This window comes from Saccostrea cucullata, unplaced genomic scaffold (assembly GCF_032062105.1).
Source record: "Saccostrea cucullata isolate Sc308-1 unplaced genomic scaffold, CSIRO_AGI_Scuc_v1 ctg211, whole genome shotgun sequence".
Lineage (NCBI taxonomy): Eukaryota > Metazoa > Mollusca > Bivalvia > Ostreida > Ostreidae > Saccostrea > Saccostrea cuccullata.
This window is the reverse complement of record NW_026927173.1, coordinates 157,453-182,536: the sequence shown is the minus strand read 5'-3', so window position 1 is coordinate 182,536 and position 25,084 is coordinate 157,453. Positions and strand designations below refer to the sequence as shown.

At 33.3% G+C, this 25,084-nt stretch overlaps 2 protein-coding genes across 8 annotated transcripts; one reads left to right on the top strand and one right to left on the bottom strand.

Annotated features, from left to right (window-relative positions):
• Window positions 1–1,797: 1,797 nt before the first annotated feature.
• On the bottom strand, window positions 1,798–4,660 carry LOC134273652 (surfeit locus protein 2-like). The gene is made up of 6 exons (XM_062755842.1): window positions 4,516–4,660; window positions 3,607–3,764; window positions 3,232–3,335; window positions 2,892–3,020; window positions 2,347–2,477; window positions 1,798–1,940 (listed from the first exon to the last, which is right to left on the bottom strand). Exons 1-6 carry the CDS (start codon window positions 4,612–4,614, stop codon window positions 1,908–1,910), a joined length of 654 nt encoding a protein of 217 aa, XP_062611826.1. The 5' UTR covers window positions 4,615–4,660; the 3' UTR covers window positions 1,798–1,907.
• Window positions 4,647–24,451, top strand: LOC134273651 (axonemal dynein light chain domain-containing protein 1-like). 7 transcript variants are annotated; one of them, XM_062755839.1, is made up of 29 exons: window positions 4,647–4,738; window positions 7,181–7,282; window positions 7,382–7,554; window positions 7,804–7,904; window positions 8,012–8,120; window positions 8,969–9,054; window positions 9,357–9,413; window positions 9,856–9,964; window positions 10,582–10,656; window positions 10,823–10,917; window positions 11,014–11,106; window positions 11,278–11,344; window positions 11,442–11,600; window positions 11,904–12,172; window positions 12,456–12,491; window positions 13,218–13,244; window positions 14,629–14,710; window positions 14,933–15,115; window positions 18,364–18,415; window positions 19,277–19,436; window positions 20,862–20,955; window positions 21,222–21,412; window positions 21,917–21,985; window positions 22,265–22,361; window positions 22,734–22,916; window positions 23,143–23,265; window positions 23,355–23,444; window positions 23,532–23,626; window positions 23,781–24,451. In XM_062755839.1, exons 2-29 carry the CDS (start codon window positions 7,186–7,188, stop codon window positions 24,079–24,081), a joined length of 3,273 nt encoding a protein of 1,090 aa, XP_062611823.1. In that variant the 5' UTR covers window positions 4,647–4,738; window positions 7,181–7,185; the 3' UTR covers window positions 24,082–24,451. The 7 variants fall into 7 exon arrangements, with proteins under 7 accessions (XP_062611823.1, XP_062611820.1, XP_062611819.1 ...); XM_062755836.1 differs by having other exon boundaries at window positions 19,277–19,493; window positions 23,143–23,269; window positions 23,365–23,444; XM_062755835.1 differs by having other exon boundaries at window positions 19,277–19,493; window positions 23,781–24,450.
• Window positions 24,452–25,084: the final 633 nt, after the last annotated feature.

The following is a 25,084-nucleotide window of genomic DNA, read 5'->3' as shown; positions in this document are numbered from 1 at the left end:
ACATAGACAAGAGACGCGCGTAGAAATGTTTTTGACTAGCAAAAAAACGAAATAAATAAATAAAATAAAATTACAAAGCCCCACCTGAAAACTATTCAGTGTCAATTTCAATTTTCTTCAAATACATTGCCCTCCTTGTCATATTTTATAGGATCCTAGTTTCCAAAGAGGTTGGTTTGATATTTTCATTACTTAACAAAGTAAACTTAACAAAGTAAATCTAACCCCCCCCCAATCAAAAGGATTGGAAACAAAAAAAATATAATACAATATGTCATGCAAAAAGAAAAAAAATAATACAAAAACAAAACAAAAGAGCAGCAAAAATACTGTACATTAATATCAATAGAAACCAAATCAAGCATGAACAAATGATTAAAAGCGGATTAATCTGAACTCCCGCCCTCTGGAGTAGACTAGCGCATGCTTGAGAATCTTTTGACATGTGCAAAGAAAAAAAACAAAGATTTACTTTATATATTCCTACACGCGTATCCTTATTACGAAGACGAACCAGTCTTCTAAAGAGTCTAAAATGAAATTTTGGAACCATTTGCCATGCATCAATAAACTGAAACTCAAAACGACATTTTGTCGCCCGAATGGCGCAGTGGTTAGAGCATTTTCTCTAGAGGCGGGAAGTAAGGAGTTGATCATTACGTCGCAGGTTCGAATCCCACTGTGGGACGTGGAGACCAGTCCTTCGGATGACCAGTATAATCCAAAGTCCCGTGTCACAGTAGGTGCTGGCACGAAAAAGATCCCTCACTGCGCAATGGCCCTGAGTGCCGAGCATGGGACAAAATTTGTAGCTCTCCACCGACAAGTGTTGGCGTCTCCATATAAGTGAAAAAATCTCGAGAGGGACGTTAAACAATATATAATTAATCAAACAAAACGACATTTCAACTTCTCCGGCCTTTCTCACAAAACGAAAAACGATTATTTTTGCGAGCTTACCGGAAAGACCCGAAAAGATGCGTTTGTTGAAATTGTACAAAATTAAGGAAAATGTCGTGCTCTGTCATGTCCATCTAAAAGATTTCAAAATTGCAATTTGACAGTGCTCTATTTTATAAAAAGTGGGGGGGCAGCATATTAAGGAAAATTTACTATTGCAAAATACTCTTTACAAGAAGAGACCTCCCTTCCTATGCTATAGTTAGCGTTTTATTCCATTTACCTAGTGAGCTTTTTCCGCCTAAACAAAGTCTTGTATTATTATTTTTCATATTTTATTTCGAATTCGCTTCAAATTACTTCACATTTTTTGGACACTTTAACAAAGCTTATTATAAGAAAATTTTGACGTATTTGTTTTTAACAAAATCATTTAGGGTAAAACCAAAAAAGGCATCAATCATCAAGAAATGTGTTCAGACACTATGAAATTATGTCAGCTCATAGATATAAAGTTCAAGTTTATCCATCTATCACCAAAATTTTAAACTTTGGTCATAACTTTTGATTAATAGAAAATTTAACTTCATATTTCACATGTGCATGAACTGTGATAAGATCTTTCTGAATATACCATCATTGTTGATCCCTAATCTTGAAGTTTTCATTGTTTTTTTTATAACCTCTGAAGTAGCAAAGATTTGGTATTAATGTTTTTCATGTGCAATACATGCACATGTAACTGTATATGGGCAGCGGAAAGGGCAAAAAATTACCATAATGAGAAAACAAACAATTATTTTAATTTCAATGATCATAAAAACTTAACAAATGATATACAATGCATAATCAACATTTCATGAACAAACATACTTTAAAGCAAAACCAATGACCATGTACATAACAAACAAGTCTCTTCCCAATATTTCATGACTTGACCCATGATCAAAAATGTTAAAATAACAGTAAAATTTTTTTGATGATTTAATAATTTATAACAGATTGTGTTATGTCTTTTTCTTCTTTGTCTTTTTCTTTCCCTGGAAAATAAAAAAAAGAACATTTGGACATTCCTCTTGAAAACTCAAATTCTGTCAATAATTACTTGTGATCATAAAGAATTAAAACACTTTGGAAAATAGACAGGAACCAGTACACCTTTTAAGCAAAGTCAATCCATCTAAAAGTGGAATATTTCATACATCTGTTTATATTCAGTTCTAAATTTGATAACATTTTTCACTTTAAGTAAAATAATTATCCCATTTTAAGAGCTAAATTTTATTAAAATTTATTAATTTGATTTTAATTTTCTCTAAAAAATATTGTTATATCCTAAATGACTTATTTTTTAAAGTTTTTCTCATTTGGTTCCCATATCCTCTATTGATAATGGTCATTCTTGCTGTTTGACGCAATCATTAAGTACTGGTTCACCCTACTGACCTCCCTTTTCTTCCGTTTCTGTCCCTGACTGAGATTCTTCACTGACTTGTCCTCTCCGTTCTCCTTCTCCATGACATCCACGTCATAATCTGAGGCAGAATCTTCCTCCTCCTCCTCATTTAAATCCTCAGCTGTAAACAAAGGATAGAAATATTTACACCTCACACAATTATCTACATTGCATACCATGACAGAAAAGTAATGTATCATTAAGTATTAATTCAGAGCTTGTATTTCATTTATTCATAAGTACTGGTAAGTTATTGTAGAAGAACAAAAACCTGAGTTCTAAACGTCTAATAAAACGATTTAAGACTTCATATTCAGAGAAAGAAAATATATGAAACATTAACTATGGTATATTGCACATGGATGCATAGGAGACTCAAAGTGAGACTGAATATTTTTATCAATATTTTTTACTTTTCAAAAAATGAAAAGTCCTACTTCTGTCTTTATAATGAGAGGATCAACTCTCAAGGGCTTTGAGGCAGCTGTTTGATTCCATTCTTACATTAACCAACATTAACAGTTCCACTGCTTACCTGGATATAGGTCACTGAGACTGTCGACATCACTTCCTGTCTCTCCTTCCTCCAGCTCCTCTTCTGTGTCTTTCCTCCTCTTTCCTGCCAATGGCTGAAACTTTTCACCAGTTTTCTGACATTCTTCCCCTAAATCAAAAAAATGCAGATACATTATCCACTAAAAAATTAAATTCAGATTCATATTTCGTTTGGTTTTACAAGTTTTCATGTGTATATTTATTCAGAAACATGTAAGCTTAACTCAAAAATCATGCAATAAATTTACTGATGTTTGACAGTTTTTTTTTCTTTTAATCTCACCAAAATCAAAGTTTCCAGAACCCACACAAATACTTACATCTGGCGTAAGCCTTGGTAAATTTCCGTCCCTCTATGTGTCGTTTGATGTGTTCTGGGTTATTGTTTAAATGTCTCAGAGTGAGTAGGCAAAATAATTGATGCCTGCAAATAAATTTAAAAATTGATTGTCAAATTCAGAAAAATGTGAATAAATTATATATGTGGAATGATTGGAAATACATGTGTAGTTACTAGTTAGGATGTTAAGAGGTGTAATATTGGCATGTGATTTGGCACTAAAATGAAAAGGTTTGAAAAGGAATTTTTCCAAAAAAGTGCATTAAAATGATAAAATCTTTACAATTCTTACCCAAGTAAGAATATGTAGCAAAATTTGACAAGATATGAAACACTTATATGTAAATATACATACTCTCTGCCTTTCTTCTTGCTGTTCACTATGTGTTCCTTATATTTGTCATAACTGTAGAGATTTTTTGATTGCAGTTTCTGAAATTTTTTGCCTTTAATGTAGCTCTGGATAGCTTCTTCTTGACAAGGCATTTCATGGCCTGATAAAGAACATTTGATCTAAAATAACAAGATTTTAAGAACATTTAAATGACCTAAACCAATAAGTGGACCAAATTACACAAGAGACTGTATCTACGAAGATCATAGTCAATAATAAATACCAAATGATTGTGACTGATGTTTACTTTGTGAAAGTGCAAGGATGTTTCAATCAAACCTATTCCAAAATTATAAGTTTCAATAATTTCCAGATGAATTAAGTTTTATAATACATGTCGTTCCATATGAAATGCTATAGAAACATATGGGCCATGATGTTATATTGAAAATTTGAGAAAGTATTGACTTCAAAGTTCCACTCTGTGTCCTGGAGCCTGGATTTAATAAAGTGAATCATAAAATAGAACAGTGATTGCTGATTGGAAAAAAAATGTTGATGCTCTTTATTTCAAATAACATTTAATCCAACAGCACAGCCGATTTTATAACTACGTGTATAAAAATGAGATTAATATCTGGTCTATTCCGGATCAATATTTTCATAATGTAAACATGGCAAAGGATTCATATCAGCATAACCTTACTTTTTAACAATTCTTTCGTTATGTTATAGTGTTTGAGTGATCAAAAAAGTAAGGAGACAAATAAATTGTGAGAATCATCGTAAAGAACACACAATCGTGGCTCAGTTTACTCAATATGCTATGGAGGAAATTCGAAATAATTTTAGAAATATTTATTGTACTCTTATTTTAAAATTTATGCCAGGAATAAATAAATAATGATGATATATAGTAATTGTACACACCCTTGGTTTATCATCCATAATTTTTAAGTTTGGAAATTGCTTTAAAAGTTTCTTTAATTCTTTGGAAAGGGAAACATGTGAGCCTTTGGACGACGCCATTGTTCAGAATTTACATTGACAGTTTCCGGTTCCTCCTACCTTGACAACAAGTGTAAATTAAAATGGCGCCTATTGGAGGCGCAGATTAGATGCTTATTTTGAAGAGGATAAACACATTATTTAGGTATTTACAAGCAGTTTTATTTCTTCATATGTAGAGATTATACATCCAGTGGATCATGTACGGGCTGTAGACACACACTGACAGGAAGGATATGGTTATATAATGTAAATGCACCTAAAGTGCAAAGGTGCACAACAAAAACTCATTGCAGTGTATGGATCTTTCATCTCAGTACTGTATCAGCTTTTTCTAACAATGAAGTTTTTACAGCCAGAAAACAAGATAAATAACTTTTATAAGAACACTTGATTAAATCTTATTTTTTAAAATGATTTATTTATTCATCATTTTAATATTGTGCACAAGATTCATGTATAAAGCCTTGAATTGATAGAGTAAAAGCATAGTAAGCAGTGTTCGAAATTCGGAATTATTTCCTTTGGGTCCAAAGGACCCAATGATATAGGATGTACACTAGTCCTTCCAAGACAGCATAGGCCCAAAAATAATACCATCAAATATTTTGGAAAAATAAACTTTAATTGATAATCTGCATAGAATGCACTTTACCGGTACGGTATTTTGAAATATGAGAGTGCGCGGCGTAAAAACTTTAATATCATATAATGGAACGCCATTTTGTTGTGTAATAAACTCTCGAAGCGATATCTAAATGGGTTTTCGCTTTTTTAAGCGGGGGTTTGGGGGCGGCAGCCCCCAATACGTACAAAAAATAAATGAATAAAACAAACTTACCTTAGTTGTTAAATAAATCAGCGCTAAGACTCAGATCCACACGTGTCACTGTGGAACTATTGTGTCTTTTTTTGCACCGAGTTGTAAATACGTTTTTTTATGGGCGATGAAGGAGATAAACGTCATTTTTTCAATTATAGCTACTATCCTAGTGCATTCTTGTTTTAGTAGAGATTTCCTAACTGCATTCCATGTAGTCTCAATGATTGTAAAGTATCCAGTGTTTTGCAAATTGAAATCTCCAGATTTTTAGTCAATAAATCCAGGAGTTTAGATTAACTGCAGCTCTGTTTCCAGAAATCTAAGATGTGTCTCTTATGTTTCATTTTTCTTATACTGTCGATTGCTTTTTCTCGAAACAAGACCGTCCTCACTGTATGTTTACAAGTTTTACCCCTCGACTTATTCAACATTTCCACAAACTAAGGATCACATTTATCGCTAAAATTTCCAAAAATTCTAGAATATTGCAGTCAGTCAATTAAAAATATCCATTCATAGAAAACACAATACAAATCATCGTAAACATGGTGCACGTTGAATCACTGTTTACAATCATATGGAGTGGAAGTCAAACTTTCTATTTCACGTCACCTACCCTGACCAATCACAGCACTGAAATAAGTCACGTGCTTAACAAAATCAACTTTGGAATGTGGCCGATAAATGAAAGTGAATGGTTTGTTTTACACATGCTTTCAGTTTTAGTTAATAATTTTAATTAAACGTTTATTAACATAAAAAATGCTTTAAAAAATGGGTTATTTTTGCATTTTATTGCCGTTTTAGCGAAATCGTCACGCTGACGCGTGACTCTCTTATAGAGAGAAAGCACGTGCTATTTCCATGTTATTTGTACGTACCGGTAAAGTGCAGTTGTCCCAACATACTTTTTGTTTCCTATAACCCCCCCCACCCCCCACCCCGAAAAAAAAAAGAGGGTCTGTCTGGGCTTTTTTTTTTTTTACCTAATGAGAGTTCTCACATATTGATGCATAATAAAATTTCTATTTAAAACATTAATTTTCACTTTCCATTATTTCCTACATAAAGAGCGCCAAACATCTCAGGACTGAAATATCCAGGTGGGATATTTACAGTAGACACCCAACATGGCTGTCTTGCGATAGAAAATGAAGCTAAACAAATTTGGGAAAGAATAGATGTTATATAAATGATCATTCCTCTTCATATTTATATGAAGGTTGTATGGATCTATTTATATTTCAACTAAAGCTACAATTAACATTCTTTGTAAAAATTGCATCAGTTTTTAAAACCGGCACATATATGATAGCAATTTGAATGTGTCGGTTGATAAAAGAAACATATTTTTAGGCTTTCTTTTTTAAATCATCATCGGCCCAAAATCATTTCAAGGACCCATTTAGTCATACTATACATGAGTCCTTCCGTTTGTACGTCGGCGCAGGACCGACGGACCGACGCTAATTTCGAACACTGATAGTAAGTAAGGAAATATTATATTAAGTTAAATGCTGTATTTTGTACACAGCATAAAATTTGACATGAGACCAGAGATGATGAGAGACCTGTTTAACAGAGCGAACATTGTACATGCATGTAGATATACAGCTGCAATAATGTAGCCATTTCTGATTTCCTTTTTTTGTGTAAAACTAAGGAATGAAAGGGACTCTGCATGATTCATGTTGCTGAATAAACTGATTTTGAATGCTCAATGGTCAATTAATTGGCTCATGGAATTGTCTTCAATATTTTCAGGAAAAATGAGCACTGCAGTAGCACTTCATCAGCCTAGTCAATCCGTAGGATCCCCTAGACACCAAGACAGAAAAGCTCTTGTTTCATCTGATGGCAAAAATGGTATTGGAGAATATTCAGACATCACTATTGGTTTTATTCTTATTTTGATGACATATGATTTTGACACACAATAAAATTTATATATTATTATACTTTCAGCCTTACCAGAGCTTAGAAATAGTAACAATGCCCTAGACAAAACCAAGCCCCTCCCCACCTCCCTACAGAGTGACTTTATCCCTGAGGATGTTCTGTTTGCCCTGACACAGCCTCCCCCTGTGAGGGACCAGCTGGGCCCCCCAACCAGAACCAGGAACCTTAATGTCTCTAATGTAAGTCAGGGAAGACACTCTGGAATAATTAGATAGAATACATATATGAATGTCTCTAGTGTAAATCAATAAAGGTGCTCTGGACTAGTTTGATAGAAATAATATAAGGGCATATAAAGGTTCTAAAATATTTACCGGTAATATGTAATCTGTCTTTTAATGAATAGTTTAAGTAGTAATTTACTTTTTTAAGTTTTATTTGTATATTTGTGTTTACTTGTGTGTCTAATTCATGATTACATATTTTAGGTACCATCTAGGGCTCCTCCATCGAACCTATGGAGCCATAAAAGAAGAGAAAGGTTTAAGCACCTCACAGAAAACACACCTTGTATTTGTGGGGCTGGAAGGTAAAAAAAAATCTTGAAATTAAAAAAAAACTTAGTTTAAACTTAAGATATTTTTTTCCCTGAATTATATTATTACAATGTATTACAAGTATTTATGGATTTTGTAGTGACATCTCCTTCCTTTATGATGTGCCTCTCCCAGAGAAGAAGCTGGAGAGACCAGATAAACTCGATAAAAGCTTCGCAAGAAAGGAAGCTCTGGACAAGCAGAGAAAGGTCAGGGAATTTACTCTTTGTTAGATTATGATTAAAACATAATAAAAAAATATTTTCAAATTTTTTTTTAGAAAATTTGTAAACAAAGCACATGCACAAATGTACACTGAAAATTACAAACAAACTTTATTAATGTTTTTTTAAATAACCAGCATCTCACAATTTATATCATTTTCATAAGTAAAAACTATTTACTCAGAGATCTACAGGAAAGGATGAAAAAGTAAAAGTTGTTTAAGAGAAATTTAGTCTAACATTGAATGGGAAAATGGCATTAACTTGCTTTTGTCTTGATTATTTTTTTTTATTTGGGTAGTGCCATCGTACTGGTGCAGATATTTTATCTAAGGCAAAAGGTTTTTTAATACATTTCCACAAATGGTTTTGATATTTTAATTGGCATATATTTTTCATAATATTTGACAGAACTAACTTTCTGATATCAGCTCTGAAATATACATGTATGTGTACAGTGTGTTTGTATATCATAATGGGTTGTTACAGGGTTTACATATAATTTTGTACTAATACATTATATATTTGACTGGTGTTAAAACTTATGTTAATGATCATACATAAGACATTTCCTTTTTCTTCATTTAATGAGGAAAGAGATTCCATTATTCTTTTGCTCAGCAGCAATAAAAATGACAGTTAATGAACAAATAATATTTGTTGAAATTTTTGTTCTGATAATTTGACTAGTCATTTAACTACAAGTGGATACACAATGAATATAACTTTTCCTAGGAGAAAGTCATAACTTAGATTCTCTATATAGAGTAAGAGTGTTACATTAGAAATACCATTACATTAATTAAATTGATAAATCAGTGTTTGTTTTTCAGCCTTTGGAGCTCCCAGACACATTAATTCCTGAGGAATATCACATCATCAAAAACAAAGGTGTCATGGGAATTGAGTTTCACGAGGAGTAAGTATATTGTATGGAAGAAAAATCCTACACATTGTATATTGTACTTTTTATGTTAAATCAGTCATGATCAATCCAATGCTTATAGTATAGGAATTTTTTTTAACTCTTAGGTTTTTTTTTAAAGAGATGCAAAATTAAGAACAAAGAATAGTCGTATATTTAATTTTATCAAAATATTCACAAAAAATTAATTCATCAGAGGTACAAAATGGACTTTCAAAAGGCAACGTGATCCATATTTAACTAAATTGCTAATATGCTGGCAAATTCAATTTTCATAATAAAATTTCGTTTTTCAGCAAATACAGCAATCAAGTAGAGGACCATGAGAAACATCTGATTGTGTTTCCTTCCATGTAAGTAATTTAATTAAAGCGTAGGAACTTCACTTTTCTTGATTTTTCAAGATTATAACAAGAATAAATAAATTAATTAAAAAAAAAAACAGAAGTTATATTAATTCAGTGGCAAAAACTACATTCTTTTCTAAAATATTTTTTAGCTTTTCATAATTGCAAATTTATATACCAGTACATAAAAATAATGTACTTCATACTTACTTATAGTATAATCCTAATGTTGAGAAGAATGAAAATTTTGTTGCAATGAAAAAACCATCAGTGAAGAATTTGCACTTCAATGATCACACTAAATTTATTAGAATGGCTAATCAATAATTGCTCATGGATGCACAATTTGGTACAAGTTGGATATTAAAATGGTAAAGAAAATTTTTACAGATCTTTAACTTTTAATTAAGCATCATGAATTGATTTCTTGATTTTAATTTCATTGCAGGAAGCCCTCGAGTCGGTTTGAAGTTGTTCAGTTGAAGAACACAATGGATCGTATGTTGGATAAGGCTGGGGTATACGACACAGACTCTGAGATTAAAGGGCCAACTCAGGTGAGATCATAGACTAAAATATCATGTATAACTTTACTTTCACATTTCATGAAGAATTATATACCATGTACTGTATCATTTTTCAGATACATGTAAATGACAATTTTTATACAAATGCATAGTAGCAGAATTCACCCATTTTAATTGATACTCTTAACCTTTTCGGTGGCTTTTCCCGCTGAATTTTATTATGGTAATGTGAAGTTGTTTAAATATTTCTTTAAAAGGGGACATTAAAATGTACTGGAAACCAAAATCATGAACCAATAGGTAAATGATATATGTAAACGCATGTTTATGTCACAAAAATATCACAAGTCTGAAAAATATATTAAAAATGTTTACAAAAAAAATGGAAAGAAACTCAAAAGCAAGTTTCTTTATTTCAAACACATATTGCACAGAATTTTTTTTTTTTGAGGTTATTAGAGATGTGGTACACATATTTCAGTATGCTCATGTATATCGTAATTATGGTCACAAAGATAAATGAATATATTTATTTCTCCACAATCTTAGCCATGATATTTTAATAGAGGTCCACTAATCATTTATACATAAAACTCATTAATACTGGATAACTACATGTACATAATACATTTTGTAATCTGTTTTAGATGCACAACTTACTTGAGTTAATCAAGAAAGAACAGAATATTTACAACACAGTCTTTCATGAAGTCATTAGACAGGTAAGCTTTGTCTTCAATAAGTATATAAAGGTTTTAACCAATTACTTGTACTTGGTATAATAACTGAAGAACCTTTTGTAAAATTAATATATTTTTTTTTATATATTACACTACATTTGTTGTCAAATTCTGTGAACAATAAAACAAATCTGGGTGTTATTTGTAGGTAAGCATAGAATGTGTGGACCGAGGAGAACTGTTAGCCAATCTTCGCCAGAAATACAGCGATCTACTGAACAAAGTCCCGCAGCAAATCAAGAGGTCAGTGGTCAACTCTACTTATAATAATCATTTATTTTTTAAATTATAAAATGTTTAAATCATTCTACATTTTCTAATGTGTCTAACATTGTTCAGTTTACATGAGGAGGTTATGGCACAGAGAGCTCTGGACAGAAGACTGACCGAGGAACTGATGAGGTTTAAAGGCACCATTGGTATACTGACCAGGTAAGGGTAAAACAGTGAGAATTTCACGTCTCAAAATGTAAGGAAGAAAAAGAGTTATCTCCCTTAAATTGTGATCTCTACAATATTCATTGATAAATGTTAAGAGTGAATATTTTTACAACCTTGATAGAATAAATGGCATTGCATAAGAGAAAATTTTTAACATTTCAGTGAGCTGTCTGCAGTCAAAGAACATGACAAGAAAGTCACAAAGGAAGCACAACAGGCCCAGGAGGATGTAAGTAGAAGTTGCTTCCCTTTATGGAGTTGAATTCTATATAGCTCTTGATATACAGGAGTTACATGCCTAATTGTTGATTTTTTTTCATCAACAGTTGAAGACTGCCCTGTCTGAGGCCCAGAAAAATGCCAGTCTTCTGGCGGAGTATCATGATTTGTACGAGTTACAGAGGAAAAGACTGGAGACCTCAGTCAATTTACTGACAGAGGAGAGAGAACTCTGGAGTAACGCGGCTTATAGTCTGGCTCTTAAGGTAGGGAGATGTCAGACTGGGGGCTTTATGTGTGACATGCATGTATTTAAAAATATCTGAGAACATGGTTTTATACATCTTGAACTTTTGATGACATTCTAAGTTTAAAGCTTATACATGTATAAAGCAGTGTATCAAGTTTGTTATTTTACTTCTCTTGATTTCATGAAATCTTCTCTTGATTTCATGAAATAAGACCACTTTCTTTTAATATATTTCTGAATATAAGAAGCAAACAGATAATATTTTGGATTGTGAAAGATATCAAATTACAACAAAATTCCACACTTTACGATGCCTTAGGTTACAGAGGAAGCTAATTTGACCACAGCTAAGAAGCTCCACGTGAGTGAGAAATCCTGGGCCAAACTGGCCACTCACTTCACCATTCTACTGAGTGACAAGGACACAGAACTCCTGACCAACCTCCAGACACATGTGGAGAAGTGGCGCGACCTGGTGGAGGAATTCAACATCATTCTGAAATCCCGTGAGGAAGAAATGAAAGTCAACATCAGCTCTCTCAAGGGTAGCATTCAAAAATGGATGCTTGAGATTCGAAAGATTTGCTTGTAAGTTTATCATTTCTGAAGATTTTTTTTTTTGTTTTCAGTCTGTTAATCGGAATAGAGGACATACAATTTTTTTTTTCATTGTTATATTAATTTCACTGATGGCACTCTACAAGAGTAGAAGCACACATTTTGGACACTTCTTTATGGTTTTTTGGTTCAATATTTTACTTGTGCACGATAATTCACATTTGCACAGAGTACCAGTTTAAGTACCAGTCTAACTCCTTCGCAGCCTTGGGGATCGTTAAGTATTTATGATTAATAAGTACATAAATTTCAGTGACGTGGATGAAAATGCTAGTGTTAGTACAATGAGGTAATATATATGTGTATAATTAATTGTTATATATATTAATTTAACAACTGTTACAGGTTTGTTCTTTATATATGTAAGGGGCTTTGAGGGAAAATTGTGTTACTAAAAAAAAACAGATTGTATTTGGGGGGCAAAACTAATCATGTTTTTAAAATTTAGGTTAGTGAATGTTACATATGTATTACATGTATTTAATTGCTTTTTGTAATAACTAGTTCAAAGTTGATTCCAGCGTGCATGTTTTATTAACAAATTTGAATTTAACAAACTTTTACGTGAAAAGAAAAGGTTTAAAATTGATTTGTTTGATTTGATTTTAATTATTATAGAAAAATAAGGCAGAGGTAAGCACTGTTTGAGGGGAAACTGTGGTCAGTTTGTAACAACCCCGCCAGTAGGTCGTCAATTTCACATCAAAGTGTCATCCATTTCATCTTCATAGATCCCAGTTTGCTTCTCTTGAAATAATGCTAGATACGAGTCATCAATTTCACAATTCTAGTATAGAGAATTCAATTTTAGAAATATTGCTATGGTTATGGGACTTCTTTACTAGTGTTTCAGATAAAGTAATATGTAAAATATAAGAATTGTAGGCCATATGACAGTAGGCAATGCATCCTTGGTTAACATTGATACTTCATCTCATATATTACATGCATTGAAGCATTTTTAAAGCCTTCGCATGGAATGTCTTTATAATGAAGTTTTTACACTTTAATTAAGGCTCCTTCGTTATAGAAGCTATGAAGAGTAAGTCTTAATAGCATGATCTGATGATTGTTGTGAAAGTTTTGTTGTTTTTTTTTTTTTTTAATGTATTGGTCAGAAATTTTTAAATGTTGAATTTAATTAAATTTAAACCGTTGAATGTAAAACCCTTTTCAATTAAAAATTGATGCAGAACAAAGACAACCCAATTCATTCACCAAAAACTATGACATAGCTATACAATATATGAGCAATAAATTTCAAAATATAAGCATATAAATAGATGTACCTTTTTTATATTAATTTTCTCTGCCACAATCATACTTTTCTTATAATGTATAAAATTAATACAACATAATTTTACCTGAATTTCTGTTCCTAGATTTATTTATTATATACAATCTAATTCATACTTTTACAATACAGTGAATTTATTTCTCTTATTCATATAGACAATCATCTCTATTAACTATTTTATAAAATACTTTCAGCTCATATTAACTTGCCTGAGTTTTTCTGATCAAAGTTTGGCATATTCATTCGTCTGTCCTCTTTCAACTACAGAACCACTTGGCCAATTTCAGCTAAACTTGGCATAAGCATTTATGGGTAAAGAATATTTAAATTGTAAACAGAATTAATGATCTTGTCTCTTTACAAGTAGAGATAATTTATTTAGTAAAAGTAAAGTAGGGCAATTTGAAATCTTTTTCTGAAGGACCAATCATCCTAAAAAAATGAAATCCCTTTTAAGAAATCAAACTTCCGTTGTTATGAATTAAAGTATTGTTTGTAAAATTTTTAAAAATGTTGAATATTAGCCACCACAGCAGGTTTCAATCATATACATGTATCCATTTTTCTAATGAGGCTAAATATGTCTAGGGTGAGCAGTGTGGCCAGTGGGCCTCTTGAATCTTCAGTCTTTGTTTGGAAAAAAATATTTTGACCCTTTTGAAAAGTACCAAACATACTTGATAAAAAATACTTCCAGTGTCATTGGGCATTTAGGTAGATATGACTTTACTTATGTAAGATGTTGCATCTAAAGTTGACATTTCTTTATTTGAAATGGTATGTGTTTATGTTTTTTTTGTCAGTTTTAATAAAGCCATGTTATGTAGCAAACCAAAAATGTGAGACTGTAGTATCTTGCATGGGAAATGAAATAATGAATGGGTTGCACTTGTTTGACTAAATTGCATGCAAAATAGAACTACTTTTTTTCTGGAATTTAGTTTTAGAGTTTACGACAGCATCTCAATGCAAGGATCGGAAATAAGAATTTCAAATTTTTCTACATTTATAAAACTTTCAAGACAGTTTGTTATTTATTCAGCTCCTTTTTTCAGCCAGTATATATTCACAACCCAGTTAAACAATATTATTTAAGTTGCTCTCTAATGCTGGATCATGTACATTTCAGTACAAAAGAAGGCCATTTTCAAAAACCTCCAGATGAATCAACTCTGAGATTGTTTCTAGAAGAAATGAGAAGTTGGGAAGAGGTAATTTACTTTACTTAGAAATACAATCATCATTTGATTTAAAATTTTAAACTTTAGTACAGTAAACACTGCAGTTGTTGTGGAGGAATGGGGGAATTTTTAAAAACAAACATATTTGATGTTACAGTGTACCTTTAAATTTTAACAATCTTAAAAGCAGGAGGAGATTTAAAATTGCAAAATTTTGAGCCCTTTTTTTTATAAAGACATATTTTGTTGTAGGTACTTGGTAGGGAAGCGGAGAAATTTGGAGGTGATACTTTACTGAACGGTCAAGAGAAGTTAACGGTCATCAGACAACAGATGGATGGGTGGACAGACAATGCCCTCAAGGTCTTCAGTCGCCACCGAAAGGAAGGGGCCAAGAACCACCCAGACCAGGATGGAATGATGACACTTAATGAGGTAATTGTGATTTTATGTTAATTCGCCAAAAGAAATGCATAAATTTCAAACTGGTTGTATTTTCACAGATTAAGTGAAATGAATATACAGTAGATTCTTGTTAACCTGGACCCCAATAATCAGGATGGTTTACTTTCTGGACAAAAATTTGTGGGGAACAAAATTGACATCTTTATCTATCAATTATAAAAGAAACATTTCATTTGTCAAAATTTCCCACAATTTGCAATGGAACATGATGAGCAGCCAAATTGACAAGGCTCGCCTACATCATTTCAAATATGTTAATATAGAATAAGGTTTATGCAATGTTGTTGTATTTCCCATTTGGTCAGTTTTGGACCTGGGAATTAAGATGCTGACCTTGCTTCTAGTAAACGTGATGTGTGCCCTATGGATATTCAAAACTTCACTTACTCTAAGCAAGCCGTGATATGCAATTGAAAAAAGTGTGGAAAATAACACTGCCTCGTAAGATGATCTACACACTGACGGCAATGCTGATACTACATGCTCCAAGATAGATACAGTTAATGGGATTCGAGAATCTACAGTGATACCTCTCTTTTTGTGGAGACCCTGCAAGGCTTTTTTGACAATGAATGATTGAGTGTTATCTTGTATGCCTCTTAATTTATGGATATATGATAATGCGCTAATGTACAGTGCAGCTGTTCTATAAGCTGTACCTGAAATAGAAAGGTGGGCAATGAAATTAAGCAAATGATCAACAGGAATGGGGAAATACAATGTGGTCCCACAATTATTCAGGAATTTTTTGAAGTTGGTGAGAGCCCCCTGGTAAGCTTTGTATGTGTTTGCTGATAGTGAACCCTGTATAAGTCTGTTTGCCTCCCTTGTTAAATTTCCCACATATTCTTGGGAAGCGGTGTTGGCCATGGATCCGCTGCCGGTGCTAGCCGTCGGAATTTGCCCCACTGTGAACGAGAGATAGAATCCGCAATAAAATTTGATTTTGACGGTATGTGTTTTGCTTTAATCAAAATATTGTGTTTGAGACAAGTGAGAACTAGTTTTCTTACAATTTTCATGACCCTTTGTGACTTTGATGTTGTCGAGTTTATGACCTGTACCACCGCCATATTGTCAATGTAAAACAAAATTTTATTGTTGGAAAATTGATGTTTCCACAATTCAATAGCTATCTGGACCGGGAAAAGCTCTAAAAAGGTCATGTCACGGGTTATGCCTTGTACGAACCAGGAAATGGGCCATTGAGCATATGTCCACTTGCCTGCAAAATATATACCAAAGCCCCCCTTATCTCCCCCTGCGCTATCAGTGTAGAGTTGTAGAGTCTCATTATTCACCCATACAACTTCTGTAATGACTGAAATGCCATTAAATGATTGGAGGAAGTCAAGCCAGACTTTGAGGTCTGCTTTCATTTCTAACGTTACGCGGGTATGGTGATGAGGTTTGTTTAGGCCAATTGTTGCATCAATCAAACGTCGAAGAAAGCCCTACCTGGAGCTATAACTCTACATGCAAAATTTAACAAACCCAATAAAGACTGAAGTTGCTTAAGAGTAACCTTCTTAAGTGCCATAATGTCGAGAATCTTTTGTTTGATTTCATCAATTTTTACCAACGGTAACCTCATGATCATTTCCGTCGTATCAAACTCAATGCCCAAGAACGTAAGAACCTGCGTTGGAAATACTGTTTTGTCTTTTGCAATAGGGACCCCCAGATCGTTGCACAGATAAAGAAAAGTGTCCAACGTATTTTTGCAAATGGGAAGTTCTTTGCCACAGAAAAGAAAGTCATCTAGATAATGCAGGATTGAGGCATTTTTTGAGCAATCCTGTATAAGCCAATGCAGAAAGCAAGCAAATCTGTCCCAAATTGCACAACTTATTTTGCAACCGAAAGGTAGCATCTTGTCGTAATAAAAACCATCATTGAAGTGAAAACCTAACAAGTCGAAATCCGTGCTGTTCACTGGTAGCAACCTAAAGGCTGATTTAATGTCTGACTTTGCCAGAAATGCCCCCCGACCTAATTTTGCAATAATGGCGGCTAATCTCATTTAATTGTTTGGATAGCATTGAACATAAGACACAACTTGGTACAAGTTATCTAGTTCATGGGAAAGTCAGCATCAGGATGAGTTAACTATTATAGCAACTTCCTCTTCCTCTTTAACATCTCAGCCATTTGGTCATTAGTAAAAGTTACCCACCCACCACTCCCAAATTTAAAAAAAAAAAAAAAAATGTATATAAATATATATATTATCATGTAACTGTTTTTTCTTTGATCACTTAATCTGTGCCAAGTATTTTATATTTTTAGGTAGATTTCATGCTGTGGACTCAATCAAGCTAAGCTTGTTCTTTCAATACTTAGGATTTCTCAAGTGATTATTGTGGCAGATTCACAACCAATTCCTAGTTATTCAGGAAGAAGCTTGGATTTTTCTTAAAAAAAAAAAAAAAAAAGTGGACTTTACATTCAGCATATCAATATAGTTCTTTCTTCTCTTAATATAAAAAAGAATAATAAATTCCATGTCGCATTCATTAAGGGGGAGGAGTCAGGGAAACATTAAGGTAAACAAGAGTACACGCTTAACCTGTTTGTCTCTGCCCATCTGCATCAAAGCATGAGGGGGGTATCATGGCTGTGTTTTAACATGGAAGTTAAATGCCATTGAGGAAATGTGTAGAATAAATGTAAATTGCTTGGGATCTGCAGCATTTCAGTGCTCAGACCCCCTCTACCTATATAAAAGTAGGAGAGGCTACAGGCTGGTTGGTGTTAAAATTCTAAACCAGGTAGCAAGCCAGAGGCAGGGTGTAAAAGCTGTGCAGCTTGTGTGCCTAGCCATCATGCGTGTGTCAGGCATGGGGTTCCATGGCACTCGCATCTAAGCGAGGCCACTAGTTTGCCCGTTTGTTTATGGTATCCTAGTTGTCTCCCTTGACTCCTACAAAATTTGCGGCCATTTTCATCCAACATTGTGTGTATTGTATTATTATGATCTTGTTTCTCAATAAATTAGTAAAGTTACAATTGGTGTTTTCAATTCTCAGAGCTGTCTGGAAGACAGTCTCAGTATAATGGTATTGAAAAGGCAGAGAAAGCAAAAATATCATGGGCTGCAATATTCAATTAAAATAACGTTTATTACAAACACAATACTTTTTTTAAAAAATTTGATCTAGAATACTATAGTATTTATCAAAGAAAACATACTCATAGATATTTTTTCTTCTAAACAGGAAGTAGAGGAATTACTGAGACAATTTAATAACAGAATCACGGGAGAAAATGGTGAGTAGTGCTTTGTACTCATATCTTACAGATTCAGAAATTGACATGATTAATCACTATCCAGCTGTATACTATAGGTTACAAAGAACCTGAGTGGATTATCAAATGGAGAAGGTTTCTGTATACATGTAGGTAAATGTTAACAGAATGTACTACCTCTAATATTCTGAGGATTCTGATTTTAACATTTGTTCATAATTTCGGTTTATTGCTTTAAATTTTTAACTATTTCAAATTTTCTGTTTATTCTATTATTATTGAGGCCCTGCATCAAAATATGAGTGCTCTGTAGTGATCACCGGATCCACCAGTCAATACATACTGTATATCACACTAATTATAACTTGAATACAATAATAAATTTTGATATATTTATCAGACATGCTGATTTCATGTATACTTTGCATGTGGAGAATCATAACATGTATAGTTTTTTTTAGCCACTCAGTCATAGATCAAGGTCAAAGTTGAGAGTATGTAATAACTTGGACATTTGCTCAAAGGTCAAAGTCAAAATTACTGATATAACAATATAATGAACCCTGTATGATTTTGTCAGTTTTTTGTTGATTTTACATGTATGAATGTTGCATTTATTTCCTTTTCATCAATTTTACTTCTTTTCTTGAATGGATATGCATTACCTTAAAATTTGCAATTAAACAAATTATTTCACAATGTTTTATTTCAGAAAGATGACTAAATATTGTAACAATTAATTTACAGATTCATACATTATCTGTAGTAACATTGTTCAATTATATCATAAAACAGATAGATATTTTGTCTAATATATACAAGTATGTTAAACATTTTAGTGGATTTTGCTGGCTTTTAACAAATTTTTCTTCATTCTTGAAGGGGTTGCACCACATGCCATTCACTTAATGCATGGTCTGGAGACGTGGGATTTAAAGATAGCGGCCGCCCTGAATGGGACCCAGCCCATCAATGACAATGAGTGGGTCAGTCTGCTTAACCTGATGGAGGAGTGGATGGGGGGTATTGACGATGCCGTCCAGTACGTAGGCTCCACCCAAAAAGAGGAGGACAGGATTGAGTCAAAACCACACACTAGGTAGCCTTGGTAACCACCGGTTACCATAGTCAGAAATTACCAGCACGCCATCTGCTTTTACAGAATAACCCAAGGAACACTCTCTATGTATAATCTGCACTCTGGGTGATCTACTAACTCCACACAGCTCAACTAAAACTCTGCACCATTCACATTCAAATATATTCACAGCAAAATATCATTTTTTATCACATTGTATACTAAGCAATTCATTTTGTAGCTGTTAAGTCATTTTTTTCTGCTAACATCACCATTACATAAGTTAAGTGTGAATTGCATTATTTAAAAAATGTTTTTGCAATAAATGATTTAGAATTAATCACAAAAGATATTTATAATCATTAAATTTAATGCTTTGTAGATAGAAGTTATATTGTACTAACTAATATGCGCTTTTTCGTGTTAGATTTGTGGTTTTCCTTGAACCAAGGAGGTAGGGTATATGTCTCCAGTTGTATTTTTCTCCAGTGTCCTTATTTTAATGTTACCCTAAATTAACATGTATGAATAGAAAGGTTAATTACCCAGTTCATATTGTCTTGATATTGAACGAATCCTTTTTGTGTCAATTTTTTGATTAAATATACATAAACATTATTTATGATAACTTGCCATTTAACCCTGAGCCCATCGAATAACAAAGTTTTCCCAGAATTACCTGAGATCTTAAATCAGTGGGGCATTGTCATATATTTACATCCACTGAATATTTTCTCCTTTATTTCTAAGAAAACCCATTGCGTTAATCACTGCATGAACTACATTAGGCATGTCGTCTGTACAGATTTCTTGATCAGTGGCTGTTCCAATATCAATGAAACCTATCAAGACGTTCACATCATTTATACAATAATTAAACTTTTTAATCCTTCTTTAAATGATTATTTAAACAGATACAAATATAAACAATAAAATATCTTTCTTTGTTTGAACGGTCACAGCTATTGCAGAAAAAATTTACATAACCCGCTTACGTGGGTTATGTATTTTTTCTGCAACAGCTGCTTCCGTTAATTCCAGTAACAACAAACAAAGAAAGCATTTTATTGTTTAATTAAAGCATTCAACATGATGAGTTAAAACATGACAGAACTTGACTCAGATTATACCATATGCGCTGCTGTTGGCACTAATATTTCACTACTGTGTGGCTTTGATTTCACTCTGTTTTCTTACTTACATTTATAATCCATACTTCTGATTCATATAACTTTCCTTTCTTTACAGCAAGCATAGAAATAGTATATATCTATATCTAGTAATGATAAAGAATGTAAACTTAACTGTAAAATACTGACTTTTAAAGTAAATGCCCCTAACTGGATAATGAATTTAGGTTTGTTTTTATTGACTGGATGTGATTTTTAGGATTGATGTTATGGATACGGTGAGGAAGGTGCAGAAATGGGCCACCACAGCCAGTAACGCTATAGACAGTGAGGACGGAAGGCTTGTCGAACAGGTTAATGACATTCTTATTTCACTGGAAACTTAATTTATTTTTTACTTTATTAAAACATCACATTTTTAGTGGGCTTTTTTTTTAAAAAGGGGTAACAAAAAATTGTATCTTTGAAATATGACTTATGATTATTTTAAAAATTCCAGTTTGTATAAAATTTGACCCACTATTTGATTCAAAGTTTCTAAAAAGAGAACAAATCAAAGTATAAGTCTGATCGGGTGACTGTAAAATTTTTGAATGACAATACTTTGTGATTTGTGTAGGTTTCGACACTTCACTCTCAGATGGTTCAATGGATGGTCCAGATGCTGCTACGACTCGCCCCGGATAAGGAGGGGAACTCTAAGGAGGCAGCAGACATGGTCCTCCTAAACAGCCTGACCCTGGGGCAGCTCTACTCCAACGTCAAAATGCTGTTTGAACAACTGGAGCAGTTCTCAACCTATGTAGCTCAGTAAGTTTATAATAGTGTACTCTGATGCTTGAAGTGCAGGTTGTTACAGCTTGTATGAACATTAACTTTACAGTTCCTAGTTGCTTACTACTGTAGATCACTTAATTTTCGCGACACCTTATTTTCGCGAGATAGTCATTGACTCTTTATAAGCGAGACAACATTTTCATGAATTGTGGTCATTGCTCTATATAATCTTAAGGAATTCTATTATACGCGAGAATGAAATTTTCGCGAGCATTCCGTCTCCCGTTATTACGCGAAAATAAAGTTCTCGCGAATAAATAGTGATTTACAGTACATGCATTGTATCGTTAAGCCTCTGTGTAAGGACTATAATAGTTTGTATTAGCTTTTGCTGCTAACTTTTACCTCTTTCACTATCTTTATTCTGACAATTTCCTAACTTTCTTAACCTATCTTTGCTATGACTGCTTTTATATCTATCTTTCTCTTTTATATACTAACTTTTTCTCTCTCTTTCTTTCTGCCTGTCTTAATCAGAAAATGCAGTGAAATCTTATATGGCATCAGTAGTCTTCTAGTGATAGAGGATGAATTTCAGAATTCAAGGTAAAGATACACAGATTGAAGCAGATTTCACTTCTTGTATTTGCTGATTTCTGTCCCTTTTTATTCTTTTAAAGACAAGTGTAAATTTGCTTAGAAAATAGCAAAATTTAAACTACAGCTAAATAAAGATTATAAATAATAACCCATATTTTAACTAAATATAGCCATAAATTGTGAATCGTGCATCAATCATGAAATGTTTGCTAATTCTTTTAACATGTATATGTACATCCAGTGTATATTTTCAGATGAGCTAATTGTTGTTGTTGTTGTTTACAGATGTTGTAGTGGTGTAGTGATGGACAACACCCAGGCCAGGCGAGACAACATGGAGGACAACGCTGAACATGAACTCAAGGATTTACAGAGACTCAGGGTAGGTCCTCAAATATAATGACAGTTTCAGACTCGGGGTTAGGCTTAAACTACATTTACAGACTTGATTAAATGTACACCATTAGCTGAAGAATCCATTGACTCTGAAATACCTCTATTTTCTTCAATGAAAAAAAGGCAACTTTTGGCTAAGACTTTTACAAATTAAAATCTGCATGGTTAAAATTTTTCTTGCTACTGCAAATCACTTTTTATCTGTGAGAACTTTATTTTTGTGTATTTACACAAGATTGCTTCTGTGAAAACAAAAATGAAAATATTAAAGAAGGTTTGAATATTTTAGTCTGTCCAGAATAGCTTGTATCTCTCTGCTCTACCTTGACCTTTGTGTACTGACCTTTGACCTTTACAGACGGAATGCATGGATTGGATCCACACAGCTAAGTTATTAACCAGTCACCTGTTAGAGGAACCAGTCGAGTCCCTGTTCCCCTCGACTACCCCCGGGGAGGAGCCAGCTAAGAAGTCCGCCCCAGAGAAACCTGCCGTGGCTTTCCATGACAAAGAGAAACTACAACCCTCAGCACCAGAGGCTGTAAGGACTTTTCTTATAGAATGAAAATCTAATTGTATTTTGTGTGTATTAATTTTTTAGTGCTTTATTTTCAATTAGTTGGACAATGACCATATATACAGACTTTTTTTGAACATTTATTGAACAACTAGCATGTATAAAATGTACTCACTGTAAAATTTACATCTAATAATTAAATACATTATGTAAGCAGCATGATATATTCATCTAGTGTTTTCATTTATAGAAAACCGAGGCTCCACCCACACAGCCAGCTGAATCAGATAAAAAACCAGAGGATGGGGTTCCACCAGAGAGAGATGCAGGGGAGGGAGAGGAGCAGAAGAAAACAGCCCCAGTACCTCCCAAGGTTAGTATTAAGGTCCAGGTCAAATCTAAAGCATTAAAGATGCATTTAATCTTCCTCAATTTTAATCTTGATAATGGTTTTTACTACAGCAAGACAAAGAGTCCAGTAAAGAGAAACTGGAAGTGATTGGTTATGATGAGAACACACACACCAAAACTCTTAAGACATCTGACTCTAAGGTAAAAATTCTCTTTCTCTCTAAATATTTTTTTTCCCATTTTTAATTGCCTTTTTTGAAAATAAAATAATATTCTTGTTTCTGACAGCCCTCAGCTCCTGCCACATTTATACCTGATGCCCCCAACACACAGAAATCTTACGAGGCTTTGGAGGCTGTAGAAAGTCTACAAGGACAGCTCATGTAAGTACACAACAGCTTAATAATAAAGACTCTGTTTAAAAGAAACATTGCCATATTGACAATACTGCCCATACTTCATGACACCTGTGGATTATATCATTTACTAGATCTTTACCTGACTCTAAAGTAATGTTTTCTGTCCTTGACTGTTTAGGGCCACTGAGCAGAGAGCTCAGGCCGCAGAAGACCGAGCTGCAGAGGCGGAGTCCGATCTGGCCGAGGCTAACGAGAGAATCCGGGAACTAGAAAAACGATTGGCCAAGCTAGAAAAGCAGGAGGAGGAGTCTACAGCTGGTGACAAGACCCCAAACAAGACCTCAGCCACGCCCACAACCCCCAGGGAGGATCCCGCTGCCAAGGATAAATCTCCAGAAAAGAAGGAAGAAAAGAAGAGACCTGAGTCGCAAGCCTCTAAAGCTAGCTCTAAATCCAGTAAATCCAAGAAAGGGAAATAACTATACTGTTCTGTAGCAGATACAATGTATTTATTTTTGTACTTAATGGCATTTATTTTAAATACTACGTATTATTGATGAGAAGGATTTTGATATTTCTTTTTTTATCAATGTCTTAATGTTCTAATACTGCTGTAAAGAATTTAGTATACTGCCAAAGTTTTGAGATATTTTGGAACACATTGAAACTGCTGGTTTTGTTTATAAACACTGCTGGTCATTTAAAAATCTTTATTTTTGTGATATGATTTGGTGCCTACATATTACCAAAACTTGTTTCACTTCATATAATTTCTTTAATGTATATGTTGTCATAAAAGAATATTTTTATGTCAGCTAGAAAATTTGTTCAAAGGCTATATTGAATGTAGATGCAAAAATATTTTGTTAACTTTTTTTCACAGCGTTTAAAGACATTCACAATGATATGAAAATATTGACACTTTGAAGAAGTTTGTACTTTATAATAAAAAATCTGTGATATGTGTATGTTATTGCTGAGATGTGTCTATAACTAATGAATTGAATAATAAAAAAAAATATCAGATGAAATATTCTCATTGCTACAAAGATAAAAGGTTACCTGAAATGTGCTAGCAAATGTCCAAAATGGAAAAAAACTTGTACTTACAAGCATCAGATTTTGAATCATCTCTATAGCATTGTGCACATTCTCTGATCATTCAATCTTAATACAGGAATTCTAGAAAATGGGGGGTCCATATTTGTTAATAAATGTAGTTCTCAGAAGGCATTGAGAGAATGCATTAATTGAAAACATTACATAAAGTATAGGAAGGAGACATATTGAGAACTGGACACTGCTTACATTGTTGACTTAACTTTCTGGCTACATTGTTTTATACATGGCCGAGTTAGCTTTTTCTGGAAAAGAAAGATAAATGACAAAGATAGGTCTTGTCACTAGGAATAAAAAGGTAACATATAAAAGCCCTGGAAGCAACCATTCAAATACTAAGCAAGGTTAAAGTTCTTGCATACA

Coding starts and splice junctions, on each gene's coding strand:
- LOC134273652 (XM_062755842.1), bottom strand. CDS start 4,614: ATGGCGTCGTCCAAAGGCTCACATGTTTCCCTTTCCAAAGAATTAAAG. Junction 3,336..3,606: donor AGCAAGAAGAAAGGCAGAGA/GTATGTATATTT, acceptor ATTTATTTGCAG/GCATCAATTATTTTGCCTAC. Junction 2,478..2,891: donor TCTCAGTGACCTATATCCAG/GTAAGCAGTGGA, acceptor CTTTGTTTACAG/CTGAGGATTTAAATGAGGAG.
- LOC134273651 (XM_062755835.1), top strand. CDS start 7,186: ATGAGCACTGCAGTAGCACTTCATCAGCCTAGTCAATCCGTAGGATCC. Junction 10,657..10,822: donor TTCATGAAGTCATTAGACAG/GTAAGCTTTGTC, acceptor TGTTATTTGTAG/GTAAGCATAGAATGTGTGGA. Junction 11,107..11,277: donor ACCATTGGTATACTGACCAG/GTAAGGGTAAAA, acceptor TTAACATTTCAG/TGAGCTGTCTGCAGTCAAAG.